Source organism: Boleophthalmus pectinirostris, unplaced genomic scaffold (assembly GCF_026225935.1).
Source record: "Boleophthalmus pectinirostris isolate CB_2022bp ecotype Guang Dong unplaced genomic scaffold, ASM2622593v1 HiC_scaffold_23, whole genome shotgun sequence".
Lineage (NCBI taxonomy): Eukaryota > Metazoa > Chordata > Actinopteri > Gobiiformes > Gobiidae > Boleophthalmus > Boleophthalmus pectinirostris.
In genome coordinates, this window is record NW_026571207.1 from 20,716,302 (window position 1) to 20,730,537 (window position 14,236).

Here is a 14,236-nt window from a genome sequence, read left to right on the forward strand (position 1 = left end):
GCTAATGTGAATCGAGCGACAGCTAATAATGACCACACAGTGGTGTCATTGGCCTGTGCTGGAGGACATCTTGCTGTGGTGGAGCTTCTACTGGCACATGGAGCTGACCCAACGCACAGGCTCAAAGTAATGACAGCCCCACATATTCTTTTAGTTTTAATCTGGAGTGCTGGATTAAATTTTAATATGTGATTTTAGGATGGTTCAACCATGTTGATAGAAGCTGCTAAGGGTGGCCACACTAACGTGGTATCCTACCTGTTGGATTATCCCAACAACATCCTGTCTGTCCCAGCCCCTGATCTGTCACAACTAACGCCTCCTTCGCAAGATGCCTCTCAGGTAAAGCTTTAGTTGCTGTGCATTGCCCACTATTCTATTTGATGAGGAGGATAATAATAATAATCCCTATTTGTAGGTTCCTCGTGTCCCATTCCAAGCCCTCGCTAATTTGGTACCTCCCCAGGAGCCCGACCAAGCTCCATCAAGCATAGCCACCCCCCCTCCCGTCTCAAGCAAGGGTAATTATATATTTTTTGTTATAACATTTATAGATAAAACTGATACAGGTAGATAAGAGTTGTAACATTAATATGACTGTAATTACTGGAATACATTATTCATTTGTAATGACGTACTTATGCTCTATTATCTCTTTTGACTCTTTAGCCATGTCCAAGCAGAGACAAGCTGCCCTTCAGCCTAGTGTGCCCAGTGCGACTGGCCAACGGACAGAGGCAGATCATCTGCCGACCTTCCACTTGTGCCAGCCTCTAGAGTGCATTGTGGAGGAGACAGAAGGAAAGCTCAATGAGCTTGGGCAGAGGATTAGCGCCATTGAAAAAGCCCAACTTCAGTCGTTAGAACTTATTCAGGGGGAGCCACTCACCAAAGACAAGATTGAGGAGTTGAAGAAAAGTAGAGAGGAGCAGGTGTGCATTACCTCGAGTGTGGTGTTGCGCTAGTCATGCCATTGATGTTTTAAAATGTTTTCTGATATAAAATATTTTCTTAGGTTCAGAAGAAAAAGAAAATTCTGAAGGAATTGCAGAAGGTAGAGCGCCAGCTGCAGTTAAAAACACAGCAACAATTCACCAAAGAGTATATGGAGGCAAAGGGCTTGAAAGAGGAACAGGAGCCTGGGCAAAGCCAAGGCCCTGGACCTGGGCCGGGGAGTCCAACTTCCCCGATGCTTCTTCCCACACCTCCAGGCGCCCAAGTCAACACCAGCTCTGACACAGATGAAGAGGCCAACCGGGATGTAGAGCAAGAGCAGCCTGCAGAGGTAGAAGCAGTAAAATACACTTGACTACATAAAGTGATGTGTAGGATATTTGCCTTAAACATTTACCTATCTATCCATTTACTCATATATCCAACCAGGAGGATGAAGATTATGATTATGAGGAGGAGGGTTCAGATGAAGAGCCTGACGGAGAGGAGGATTTTGCCAAACTTCCACAGGTGGGCACAATTCTCTACCAGCCTCCACAGCAACCTCCACTTCCACCCTCACCTCAGACCCAGCCACAGCCCCCGCCTCCACCTCTCCAGGCGGCCTTTGTTCCTATCCCCCCCCTACCAGACTACAACCCTGCGGACTACCCAGGGAGCCCTGAGCTCCAAAGGGTACTAGTGGGACAGCAGATGCTGGGCCAACCGCAGGGCCAGGGTCAACAGTTGACTGGGATTTCCCCAGGAATGTTACCTCCGCAGCCCTCAGATGGTCTCATGGTAGCCACACCTGCACAAACACTCACAGACACGCTGGATGACATCATGGCAGGTACGTTGATTTCAAGGTGCATGTTTTCTTTCAATTTTGTGATAAATGTTGCTCATATGATTTCTCTGATTCAGCTGTGAGCAGTCGTGTACCAATGCTGACTACTACAACTTCACCAACGCCCTTATCCCAGCCACCCTCACAGACGCCCGCAAGCATCTCCACGCCTCCCTCTGTTTTGCCTCTTTATCCTTCTGTCGACATTGACGCACATGTAAGATCCATTAAAGACAAGCTAAAGTAATATCCCTACATATTTGTGCTGTTATTGAGGGCCGTTTTCTTTTCAGACGGAGAGTAACCATGACACTGCGCTGACGCTGGCATGTGCAGGAGGACATGAAGAGCTGGTATCTGTCCTGATTGCTCGGGGAGCCAACATTGAGCACCGGGACAAAAAAGGTATACCTTAACAACAACAATCAACCTAATCAGGCAAAATGTTTAGTTATTGAGCTAGAGGTGTAGAAAAAGACCGAATATTTATGGATGTAAATGAGAACATGAAGTTAGTTTGTTTGAGAATAGATGAGGCATTTAGAAACAGATTGCGTTAGAGGACTTACTGTTTTGACCCCTGAAATGGGAACAACCAAAAGAACTAAGGGCTCTCCTAATTTCCCATTGCTCTTCAGGATTCACCCCTCTCATCCTGGCTGCCACAGCTGGTCATGTGGGAGTGGTTGAAGTGCTCCTGGACAAAGGTGGCGACATTGAAGCGCAGTCAGAGAGAACCAAAGACACGCCCCTCTCCCTGGCCTGCTCCGGTGGGCGACAGGAGGTGGTAGAGTTGCTGCTGCTTCGGGGAGCAAATAAAGAGCACCGCAATGTTTCTGACTACACACCACTCAGCTTGGCTGCTTCTGGGGGTTATGTCAACATCATTAAAATACTTCTTAATGCTGGTGCTGAAATTAACTCCAGGTAGAAAAGTTTATCAGCATGCTAGATTGTAAAGTTATTATAAAAAAAATATCTTATGTATGTATATATATTTTTTTCTTTTCAAGAACTGGCAGTAAGCTTGGGATCTCCCCTCTAATGCTGGCAGCAATGAATGGCCATGTACCAGCTGTAAAACTGCTGCTGGACATGGGTTCTGACATTAATGCCCAGATTGAGACCAATCGAAACACTGCCCTGACCTTAGCATGCTTTCAGGGGCGAGCTGAGGTTGTTAGCTTGCTGTTAGATCGCAAGGCTAATGTGGAACATCGAGCTAAGGTAAATTATGATTTTGTCTGACTCAGCCTTTGGTATTCATTGTGCAATGTTTTCCTAACGGAGTCCTCACTTCCCTGCAGACTGGTCTCACTCCTCTGATGGAGGCGGCCTCTGGAGGCTATGCTGAAGTTGGACGAGTGCTTCTGGATAAAGGTGCTGATGTCAATGCTCCTCCTGTGCCCTCATCACGAGACACTGCCCTTACCATTGCTGCTGACAAAGGCCACTATAAGTTTTGTGAGCTGCTTATCAACAGGTGAGTTTGGGATATATTAAGCCAACCATGGTTATTCTGTCTGTTCTTCTTACCGAAATATATGAAGTATAATATATACACAAATACTGTCTTCACAGGGGTGCTCATATTGATGTACGTAACAAAAAAGGGAACACACCTCTTTGGCTCGCAGCAAATGGCGGACATTTTGACGTGGTTCAGCTTTTGGTTCATGCCAGTGCTGATGTGGATGCAGCTGACAACCGCAAGATCACCCCTCTCATGGCTGCTTTTCGAAAGGTGTGGGATTTTTTGTAGTTTGTTTATTATATTTACTTACTTTACAAGTGAGTAACAGCTTGTTTGCAAATCATCATAGGGTCATGTTAAAGTGGTACAGTATCTTGTAAAGGAAGTCAACCAGTTCCCATCAGACATTGAGTGTATGAGATATATTGCCACCATTACTGATAAGGTAGGTATTAAGTTCTTTTTAAATAAAGGCACTGCCCTCTGTGCACCCTTTACAAATTTTTTTTAATGAAAAGCTTATATTTTATGTGCTCAGTAGTCAAATTTGTACCATTTGTAGGAGCTGTTAAAGAAGTGCCATCAGTGCATGGAAACCATCGTCAAAGCCAAAGACCAACAGGCAGCTGAAGCCAACAAAAATGCGAGCATCCTCCTGAAAGAGCTCGACCTGGAAAAGGTAATGCATACTCTAGTAATGCCTTCAGAGCTTTTAATGATGTGATATTATTTATTTTCTAATTTGATAATTTTCACAGTCGCGAGAGGAGAGCAAGAAGCAGGCCTTAGCTGCCAAGCGTGAAAAGCGCAAGGAGAAGCGCAAGAAGAAGAAGGAGGAGCAGAAGAGAAAACTAGAGGAAGAGGAGGGGCAGAAATCAAAGGACGAGTCTGAGATGCTGGATCAGAAGGAAGATTCAGCAGAAGGTAAACTTTAAATAAACAAGTACTTTGAACATCCATCTGATCATCCATTGTGTCTCTCATCTATGGGCTGGGTTGCGAAGGCAGTAGTCTAAGCAGGATGGCCCAGACTTCCACACACTTCTAGCTCTTCCCACTTTGTGAATTATTATTATTTTGTTAATTTTTATGTATCTTTTCTTAAATGTGTTCTTCTTTATTCACTTTAGAAACAGAGGTTCCAATTGAGCCTCCCAGTGCCACCACCACCACTACAATTGGCATATCTGCCACATCCACCACGTTCACTACAGCTTTTGGTAAGAAAAGGGCAAGTGTGGCCACCACCCCAAGCACCAATCGTAAGAATAAAAAGAACAAGACCAAGGACTCCTCTCCAAGCGAGCCAATCATATTACAAGATCCACAGGTTAGCACATCATAATACGAATATAAGCTGCATTTTAAGAATGGAATACAATTCCTGTTTTTGTCATAGGTTGCACTAGCCCAGCACAAGGCTGACAAGAACAAGATCCATGGTGAGCCCCGGGGCGGCGGTGGGGGAGTGACGAGTGGCAACAGCGACTCAGACCCCTTGGACAGCACGGACTGTGCCAGTGAAAGCAGCAGCAGTGGTGGCAAGAGTCAAGAGCTCAACTATCTTCCTGACCTGACTTCCTCTGCTTCGTCATCTTCCTCCTCTTCATCGTCCTCAGCGCCCTCTTCAGGAGCAGTGCCATCACAAATCCTCCCACCAGGTCCAGAAAAAAGGCAGTATCTGCAGTCACAAGCTGAGAGCCGAATGGACAGCAAGGTCACTGTCTCCATCTCAAAACCAACGCAAAAGTGAGCAAGACATTTGATTCCCCCCCCCCATTATTTTGTACCCTGTACTAGTCTTTGCTTTATAAAACATGTGAGGAGTACTTTTTTTGTTTGCATTTTTAGTGATTTTGTAAGGTCTATATGAACATGTAAAACACTATATAAACCAGTAAATACTTATTAAGGTGTGTTTCATTGAACCCTAAAACAAATTGTCTTTTCAGAGTTCCAGACACAAGCGATTCAACCTCAAGCTCCCTTCCCTCACCGTTTAAAACCATGGCTTTACCAGTTAACACTGCAAGCACTAAGCTAAGCCTTACAAGCCCTAAGCGTGGCCAGAAGAGAGAAGAAGGTTGGAAGGAAGTTGTCAGGAGGTTGGTGGGAAAAAAATATTTAACCAGTACATTTAAGTGTAGATCTACTGTAATACTTTTTAAAAAGATACTGGCTACTACTTTTTGTTTTTTCATTGTAACAGTTACTCTCTAGAGTCCATATCATTTATAGAAACTAATAAAATTAATCTGCTTCAGAGTTTGATGAGCATTTATTGTTTTCATTTTGCAGATCAAAGAAGCTCTCTGTTCCCGCCTCTGTGGTCTCTCGGATTATGGGCCGAGGAGGTTGCAACATCACAGCAATTCAAGATGTGACTGGAGCTCATATTGATGTAGACAAACAGAAGGACAAAAATGGGGAGAGGATGATTACTATAAGGTAAAATACTGCCATCTGGTGGACTAATTTTGAAATGGCATTGCTAACATACATACAAAATACATTTACTAGAAAGTTGAAGCCATGTTGTTTTTCTTTTAATGTACATTAATTGCAACTGTGACTGTATCATGTTGCAGGGGAGGTACAGAGTCCACCCGGTATGCAGTCCAGCTCATCAATGCTCTAATTCAAGATCCTGCTAAAGAGCTGGAAGATTTAATCCCCCGAAATCACATCCGAGCTCCAGGCTCCAAAACGACTGCTTCTTTCCCAAATACAACTGGGACCACCAGTGGTTCTGCCACCAAACCACTGAGCTCTCTGGTCACATCCCCTGGGGTATCGTTCCAACCTGCCTCTTCAGCATCCTCTCAAGCTGGTGGAAAGATTGGGAAGGTCTTGCCATCCAATGTCAGACAGCCTTTTCCTGTGTCTCTGCCCCTTGCGTACGCCCACCCTCAACTTGCTCTACTCGCTGCTCAAACCATGCACCAAATCAGACATCCACGTCTACCCATGGCCCAGTTCGGTGGAACCTTCTCCCCAGCTGCTAGCACATGGGGTCCTTTTCCTGTGCGTCCTGTGAGTCCTGGCAGTGCAAACAGCTCCCCCAAACACAATGGAGGAACCAGTAGCACGACCAGCCAGCCTAGACCCAACTCGGCTCATGGCGACCACAGCAACACATCAACTACAGGAGCCCCAGTCACAACAACCACCACTACTACTACCAGCACTCCTAACACATCCACATCTGCAGCCTCCCTTCATACCTCCAATCCCACCTCTTACAACCCCCAAACAAATGTACCCACACCGTCTTCTGTTCGAAAACAACTCTTTGGCCCTGACCCCAAGTCTCAAGGGGTGAATGCTGTATCAGTTTCGGCTACACCTCCTACTAACGTTAACAATGCAGTAAGGGGAACAGGGTCTCCAGCACATCACAGCTCAAATACGACCACTGCTAATGCTACACCCCAACCAGTCGGACCCATCTCACAGCCTTCTGTTCAGGCAGTCAAAACAGACCTCAGTGCTGTTGCTACTCCTGGCAAAGACAAGCCGCCACTCCCAGTAGAAAGTCAGCCCATTTCTGTCAGTGACAATATCGCTTCGGTGGGTTTCACACCCCCAGCTTTGGCTTTATCGTCCAAACCAGAACCCCGGCAACAGTTACCCACGACACCCTCCTCTGTACCATCCTCAGAGGCACCTCCACCCCTCCTAAACCCACAGCCCAGCTCCAATCTCCCTTCAGCTACCCCCCCTGTCCTATCACATAATATTGCACATCCCAACAACACTGTACCCCATTTTTCTGCCCCTGCACCCAGAGTCTCTCATCGTATGCAGCCACCAGGGCCTTACTACTCTCTTACTGAGCAGCAGCAGGCACAGCAGCAACAACAGCAGCAGTCTGTGTTTGTGCCGTTCAACACTCAGCAAGAGCTCCCCAAACAGTCCCAAAACCAAACATCTCAGCCTGCAGGTCTGCCTCCCCAAGCCCAAGCTCCAGGCTCACATCAGGTCTCTGCAAACCTCGGGATGATCAATGGTTCACAGATGCAGCATGTGGCCAGCCCAGGCAAGCCGCAACAGATCACCAACTTCGGTCCGGCTGGGCTTTTCAATTTCAGCAGCATTTTTGATAACAACAACCAGGTCAGTCACTGTGATATTTTAATTATTGCTCATGCCAAAATTATTCCAGAAACAGTTTACTGCAATTGTGGATTTTGGTGTATTAATTTAAATATTTATTATTTTACTCAGGTTGGAAACAATCAAGTGTGGAGCCATCTACCTGCTCGATCCCCACCAGAGCAGTCGTACTCGGCTCCACCAAACTACATGGCCATGGGTCAAATGGATAGTATGATTCCCCAACCTCCGCCAGACAACTCCAAAGCCCCTGGCTACCGCTCAACCTCCCAGAGGATGGTCAATAGCCCCATTGGTAAGATGCTTTGACATTCTGGAGGTATCTGGTTGTCAGTGTTGCAGCTCCTAAAATCATATTTTCTTTTCTGTTATAGCTTTGGCGAGCTATACCACCAATCCTGTGTATCTGCATGGACATACCGCAGTGGGTGCTCCTTCCTTCAGCAGACAGCACTTTTCCCCTCATCCATGGAGTGCATCAACTTCAGGTAGTTTTCCTTGTGAATAAGGCTTACACTGTTTTCTTAATTTATTATTTAACAGTTAAGTTTTTTTTTTTTTTCAGGCGACTCCCCTGTTCCTCCTCCCTCCACTGTGTCATCATCTGCACTGTCCACATCAGCGGTGGCCCCTCCTCCTCAGCCTAAACCAGGCAGCACATCGCAGCAGGATCGGAAGGTGCCCCCACCCATTGGAACAGAGAGGTTGGCTCGAATTCGGCAAACAGGGTCCGTGAACCCACCACTCCTCACCACCAATTACACTGCGTCTGTTGGACAGGGAGGCATTTGGTCATTTGGTGTTGGCAGTGCTTCGGGTGAGTGAAAAATGTGAACTTGTGTGACCCAGTATTTTTTTTCTACATTGTCTCTTACTTTGTTATAATATTTGATGCAGAGGCTATGTCTGGTTGGTCCCAGCCACTGATGAACAGTCACATGATGCATCCTCAGCTGCAAGCAGAACAGTCGGCCTTTTCTCAACACCAGCCGATGGAGCAGGATGATACCGGCATTGCGAACCCAGCAAACAATTTTCACCAGCCGCAGCATATGCCGAACAATTACATCCCTGACTTCCCTAAGGTAACTAAAAAGACTTAAAGCAAACCTGTGAACATGTTTTTTTTAAAACAGATTTTGACATAGCCTTATTTTTTTTTTCCATGTAGGGTATACCAATATCAATGTATGGAGGAACAATGCTGCCCCCTCATGCACCCATGGCAGAGGGGCCAGGAGGAGCAATGTACAACGGTTTGCACACTGGCGACCCTGCATGGAGTCCCATAATCAAAGTGGTCCCGAATAATGCAGACAACTCTGACCCACAACAACAGGTACTATAGCTCTATTACAAAAAAGTGAGTTGCATTAGAAATGTAGTAGTAAATAGTATTTATATTTATGGCTCTTTTGGACATTTTTCCCTCTGTCTATATAGGTGTGGCCTGGTACCTGGGCACCTCATCTGGGCAACGTGCATCTGAATCACGTCAATTAGGCAGCGTCCACAGCAATCAAACAAAGCATGACTCGCAACGCAAGCGTGAAAAATAAACTTGACGAAATATGACAGATTAAGACAAAGCTAAAAAATACTACAGTGATAACCTAACTAGTGACTTAAGAGTGCAGAGCAGGAGGTTAAAAGAATTGGAAGGTCTCATGACGCCATTCTTTGATGTGCCTATCTCTCCTATCCACAAGGAACAACAGAGTTGGGCAAGAGCTGTTTTCAGTGTCCCAATGATTCAAGCAAACTTGTGCGATCAACTGTTAAACAGGATCCATTTTCTGCGTAGTTTAGTGATTTTGACTTAAACCCACCAACACCTTTCTTGGGCTTAAGGGGCTCAACATGAAGTAGCTATTTAATGGCCCAAAACTAGATGATTACCTGAGGAGAACGAGAAATCAAAACCTTTTAGAGTGGTAAATACATGTATAATTGTTTACATACTAAAAAGGGTTAAAATGAGAGTAAATTTCATGTCGTATAGTGGCTCTACTTTATGTAGCCTGTATTAATGTGAAATATTTACCTTAATATTCAAATAAAAGATTGAAAAGTATCACTGGTGTTTTTTTTTTAAAATTGTGATCGTTCCTATTGTGGCCATCATAAATGTGTAAGTAGGCACACAATATATCAGCCACACAAGGTTCAGGTTCAAAATTTGTGAATTTGCCATGAAAGATCTCAAAGGTAAAGTACAGTGTAATCAATAGGAAAAACTAGCTCTTGTCCCATCTTGTATTATGATTAGGAATACTACAATTAAACTTGTAATTAAATAAGGAAATACAAACAAATAAAACAAAGAATGGGAGACATAGGTATAGGTTTTGGATATATACACTAATTTTTTTTTTTTTTTAGCATTGTCCAGCGATTTGTTTTAGGTTGAAGGTTTACGAAACCGGAGGTTTTGATAGTCTGGTTTCCGGTGTGCATTACTGCTAACTATGGCGGCTACGACGACGCCAGTCGTGTCGGATCAGACAGCCAAAACACCCACTGTACCGATTCCATTTGACTTTTCCCAACCTCCGATTATCGAGGGGTTTACGCCCCCACCGAGAGCAAAAGAAGAGAGTTTCCAAGAGAAATTTATCAGAAAGACTAAAGAAAATCCATTTGTCCCAATAGGTGAGTGAGAACAGTTACACAAGTAACCTACCTTTATAGCTGGCGTTAAAACTGAATAAACTACATATTTACAATGCAGTAAAAAGAACAACAGAAAATGCTTTCATGTGCTACGTATGTCTATGTTGTAAAATCTTTGTTTAACTTTATGAATAATTTTTTGTCATAAAAATAATTTCTTAGCTTTACTTCAGATATAAATTGTAAAAACTAAAATGACATGTTCTGTTTTGTAATTTGGAAAAGCTGGTGGCCAAGTGGTTTGACCATAACTGGTTTGACCATACCGATAACCTTGATGATATAATCAGGGGTCACGTTACCTACAACATCCTTTTTAATATCATTCTTCCACCCATGTTGTCCAAAGGAAAACGCTTGAGATTTGAGCTATGCTTTGTGCCTTCTTCCACAGGATGTTTGGGGACAGCTGGAGCGCTGCTTTATGGACTTCGTGCCTTCAGTCTTGGGAAAACCAGACAGTCTCAGCTCCTCATGAGGGGTCGCATATTTGCCCAAGGCTTCACTGTAGTTGCAATTGTTGTGGGTGTGTTTACCACAGCTTTGAAGCCCAAGCAATGAGATGCGTCATGATAAGGACAATGTGAATCAAATTAAATCTAACAAACAACAAAAATATGTAACTGCTACTTTATTTATAATGCATCATAATACAGGTGTTGGAAACTGCTGTCTCCACATATTACAGAATGTATGGGTTTTGTTTAATCTATTCAAGAATTGGAAATTAAACCATATAACAACCAAAATACAGTGCTTATTTTTAAACTAAATATAGTGTATGAGCTTTTGTGTCCAAGTAATGTCCCTTGTGGATCAATAGTTTACAAATGTATACACAAAGATTTAAAGTTTTAGAGGTTAAATAAAATGTTATGTCATGTGAGACAGAGAAGCAGGTAGATATTTTACAATTATCATTATTGAACATTAAATACTGATCAATTTGTTTTCCAGTTTTATTGTAACATTCATTTTTACGAGTAATATCCGCACAGGCAACATGTGATACAGAAAATACAATTTAAGTTGACATGACACAAGTTTGTGAATGAGTCACAAGAGGGCAAATTTGTATGCACAATTGCTCATGAATTTAGGCGTCAATGTCTTTGGTTTGGCAATAAGTGTCCATATTAATTTTCTAATTATGAAACAAATCTATTGAAAGATCATCTTAAAGGCCACAAGCTTGTGTGTTTAAAGGACAATGGTATGCAAATGATAGGCTACCTTGTGTATCTTTTCAATGAACTGAAAACAAGACAAACATGTACACAATCAAATTAGGCATAGGTGGTTACAATCTAATAAGAATTGGTGCTTAAATAAGTGAATAAAAAGGGCCAACTTGCAAAATGTACAAAATAAATTAGATATTAGTATAGACATGCAAATAAGGTAAACTATGCAGTAACTGAATGCAAAAATGAAACTTTTAAGGAATATGATATTAAAAAGTGTCAAGATAAAAGTAAATAATGCAATCAGTTGTAAGGTACAGGGTCCAGATTACTTATTTAAAAGGCATTTGCAAGTAAGAAAATGGCTAATAGCAAAACCATACCAGGGTAACAGTTAAAAGTGGAAAGGCATCACTTTTTAAAATGTATTGAATGTACATTTCATAATTTACTAGCGAACTAGAGGAGTTTGTTTGAGAGAGATTAGGACAGAACGCATTCGAGAAACGTCTTTTGCCTGTTTGTTGGTTTTGGGATTGAAGTCACATAGACGAGCAACTCTTTCCCATTCAGTGCCAGGGCTGTCACCATCAGTCTCTGCCAGAAAAGCCTCCTCGGATGCTCTGCAGATTAAATAGAGATATGATTAAGTCTATGCGACAGATACAATAGCAGTTTCAACAACATCCACTTCAAACATGCTGCAACGAGAAAAAGCTGTACATGAAATACTTAAGTAAATTACCACAATCACATGCAACTTGGCAACACAGACCTATGGTTATTACAGACATGCATACAGAAATATAATGCTATATTTAGTAATTATTGACAGCATAAGTACTAAACGTACACAAATCCTATAACATCAGAGTTGGGCTGTTTGTAGAAAGCCTTGTCAGCAATCCTATTACATCAGCAAGGCCAGGCAAGCAGAAAAGAAAGCAGAGGAAATTCCATGTTAGACAAGACAGAAGAAATATAAAAATGGAAAGGCAAAGAGAGTTAGTAAATTAGCCCTTCTTTATTGGCTTCTTAGAATACTATGCCTGTACTATGTTTGTCCATGAAATGCATTCCGTCAAGCAAGCCAGTTTCCTGTTTGTTTTTCAAACATTTGACAGGATATACAGCCTCACTTAGTATGAGAACAATTTTGGTGGTTTTAAAAATATTTGGGCAGCAGTTTTTGCCAGAACAACAGTTGGAAATGCAAAGAAATACCGTGTCAGACTTGGACAGAGTCTGTTGAAAGGTATGAGAGAAGAGGTTTAGCAGGTCAAGAAATGTAAAATAATGTGCTTAAAATCAGTGAAAGAAGCTTCAAGTTTCCTAATACTTGACCATCTATGTATTATTTCAACATTTTAAGAGAGTGCCCTGCACATCTTAAAATCTCATGAGAAAACAAAAGCAATATTTCTGGATTTGCCACATTAAATGTAAACTGACACAAACCTGTTATTGGCCTTGTTCTTCTCCATTTGCTCACTCTGATGTACATGCCAGTCATCCAGCTCCTTCTTAGCTTTTGCCCTCCATTCTTCTTCTGCTGCCTTAGATGCAGAATCTTATGAAAAAAACAATACAAAAGTTACTTCAGTTTGGCTTTATTCCTTACATTAGGAAAGGAAATGGTAAGTGTCGTTTCACCTAATGCTTCAAGGCGTGCCTTCTGCTCTTCTCGCCACTTGCGTAAACTTTCTGGTTCTTGCCTCTGATGATCCACCTGGGCGATAGCTGCATAGGAGTCTGTAGGTCCATTCGTCTCCTGTGTAAGTAAAACAAAGTCAAACCCACAGTAGGTAGACAAGACGAACAGGCGTATGTGTTACAGAAATGATGAATGTTTATAGATGACACTATTTTAATTTAGAATAAATTCATAAGCCATGGTGACAGTTTAAATAACAAACAGAAAACTTACCTGATACATGTCACCATTCAGTGTGGCAGGTTCCTCTCCAAACGGGTCTAACATTGTTAAAAAGAGGAAAATGCAAACAATTTAAGAAGGTATTTGTTCTTCCCCTTACACTCACTGCAAACGTGTGTGCTACGTCCCTACATTTACATAGCTCTTTGCTGTTCAGAATGCAGTGGCACCTGTTCTGCCACTGCAAGTCTGTTCATCATTGGCTCTCCAAAGCCAGGCTTACTGGGCTGGGCCCAACAGTCTAACCTTTTGGCCCGTTTTGTGTTTGTCCTGAAGTGCTGATTTATTATAGAGAGATTGATGCAGCGGTACCTAGAGTTTAATTATGCCTGGTGAACCACGTAGCTAACCACAGACTGTGAACTCCCAACAAGCCGTGGCTGTAATCAACACCAGGCATTTAACCAGTTTAACCAACATAATATAAATAGATAGGTGATTTTGTTTGTAATCCGTAAGGAACAAATCGCGAATTATACTGTATAGTTAGTATACTGTATTTACAAAGTGAAGGGTGTAGATGGATATATGGGCACATTAGCAGCTTGGTAGCTTGCTAGCTGATGCCTCCAGCTCCATCTGGGTCATAAACTTGCCGTAGTTTGTAGTAGGCTGAGGAGCATCTGCAGCCTCCAAAGCCCCGAAGCCGTCGTGATCGTTCTCTATCCCCGCTATCTCGCTCTCCTGCTGGGCGAGAAAGGCCGCGGCTGGGTCCTCCTCAACCTGGTGTGCTCCGTTGTCAGCCATCTTTTTCAAAGACTTTTCTAGTAAACTCTGTGCAGCCGGGTTAGCTTGTTTGCTAATGTTTTAGCCGTAATTTGCCAGAGTTACACGTCAAGTAGAGGTTTGTAAAAATCAAACGTTTTACGCAAAAATAATCAGTAGAAAGAAAACAAGGGGTTATACAACTCATTTGTTTAGGATAAAAAGCTGAATATATAACGGCTCTAGTCCCGTAGATGATTCATTATGTCCGTAAGTGTGGGCTGATGATGAAGCTGGACAGACCAGGACAAGGCACTCTCTTTTCTTTATGTTTGTCTCCCTCTGCTGGCCAATGTCTCCACACA

General features: G+C 42.8%; 3 protein-coding genes across 3 annotated transcripts in view; 2 read left to right on the forward strand and 1 right to left on the reverse strand.

Moving 5' to 3' along the window:
• ankhd1 (ankyrin repeat and KH domain containing 1) overlaps positions 1-8,876 on the forward strand; it is a 14,113-nt gene extending 5,237 nt beyond the window's left edge. Inside the window, exons 3-27 of the mRNA XM_055159028.1 lie at positions 199-342; positions 419-521; positions 670-932; positions 1,016-1,285; positions 1,384-1,786; positions 1,861-2,000; positions 2,077-2,188; positions 2,422-2,710; positions 2,797-3,010; positions 3,091-3,266; positions 3,365-3,527; positions 3,607-3,702; positions 3,820-3,936; positions 4,016-4,076; positions 4,388-4,587; positions 4,657-5,006; positions 5,210-5,362; positions 5,556-5,705; positions 5,846-7,373; positions 7,485-7,668; positions 7,748-7,861; positions 7,939-8,190; positions 8,271-8,458; positions 8,545-8,712; positions 8,817-8,876. Of these exons, the coding sequence (XP_055015003.1) occupies positions 199-342; positions 419-521; positions 670-932; positions 1,016-1,285; positions 1,384-1,786; positions 1,861-2,000; positions 2,077-2,188; positions 2,422-2,710; positions 2,797-3,010; positions 3,091-3,266; positions 3,365-3,527; positions 3,607-3,702; positions 3,820-3,936; positions 4,016-4,076; positions 4,388-4,587; positions 4,657-5,006; positions 5,210-5,362; positions 5,556-5,705; positions 5,846-7,373; positions 7,485-7,668; positions 7,748-7,861; positions 7,939-8,190; positions 8,271-8,458; positions 8,545-8,712; positions 8,817-8,876 (5,898 nt within the window). The remainder of the gene's footprint in view (positions 1-198; positions 343-418; positions 522-669; positions 933-1,015; positions 1,286-1,383; positions 1,787-1,860; positions 2,001-2,076; positions 2,189-2,421; positions 2,711-2,796; positions 3,011-3,090; positions 3,267-3,364; positions 3,528-3,606; positions 3,703-3,819; positions 3,937-4,015; positions 4,077-4,387; positions 4,588-4,656; positions 5,007-5,209; positions 5,363-5,555; positions 5,706-5,845; positions 7,374-7,484; positions 7,669-7,747; positions 7,862-7,938; positions 8,191-8,270; positions 8,459-8,544; positions 8,713-8,816) is intronic.
• A 925-nt stretch (positions 8,877-9,801) lies between these two features.
• On the forward strand, positions 9,802-10,795 carry higd2a (HIG1 hypoxia inducible domain family, member 2A). The gene is made up of 2 exons (XM_020927667.2): positions 9,802-10,025; positions 10,441-10,795. The coding sequence occupies exons 1-2, from the start codon at positions 9,842-9,844 to the stop codon at positions 10,605-10,607; spliced, it is 351 nt and encodes a 116-aa protein (XP_020783326.1). The 5' UTR covers positions 9,802-9,841; the 3' UTR covers positions 10,608-10,795.
• A 192-nt stretch (positions 10,796-10,987) lies between these two features.
• cltb (clathrin, light chain B) lies at positions 10,988-14,197 on the reverse strand. The gene is made up of 5 exons (XM_055158986.1): positions 13,763-14,197; positions 13,158-13,204; positions 12,884-13,001; positions 12,689-12,800; positions 10,988-11,853 (listed from the first exon to the last, which is right to left on the reverse strand). The coding sequence occupies exons 1-5, from the start codon at positions 13,911-13,913 to the stop codon at positions 11,682-11,684; spliced, it is 600 nt and encodes a 199-aa protein (XP_055014961.1). The 5' UTR covers positions 13,914-14,197; the 3' UTR covers positions 10,988-11,681.
• Between the last annotated feature and the right edge of the window lie 39 nt (positions 14,198-14,236).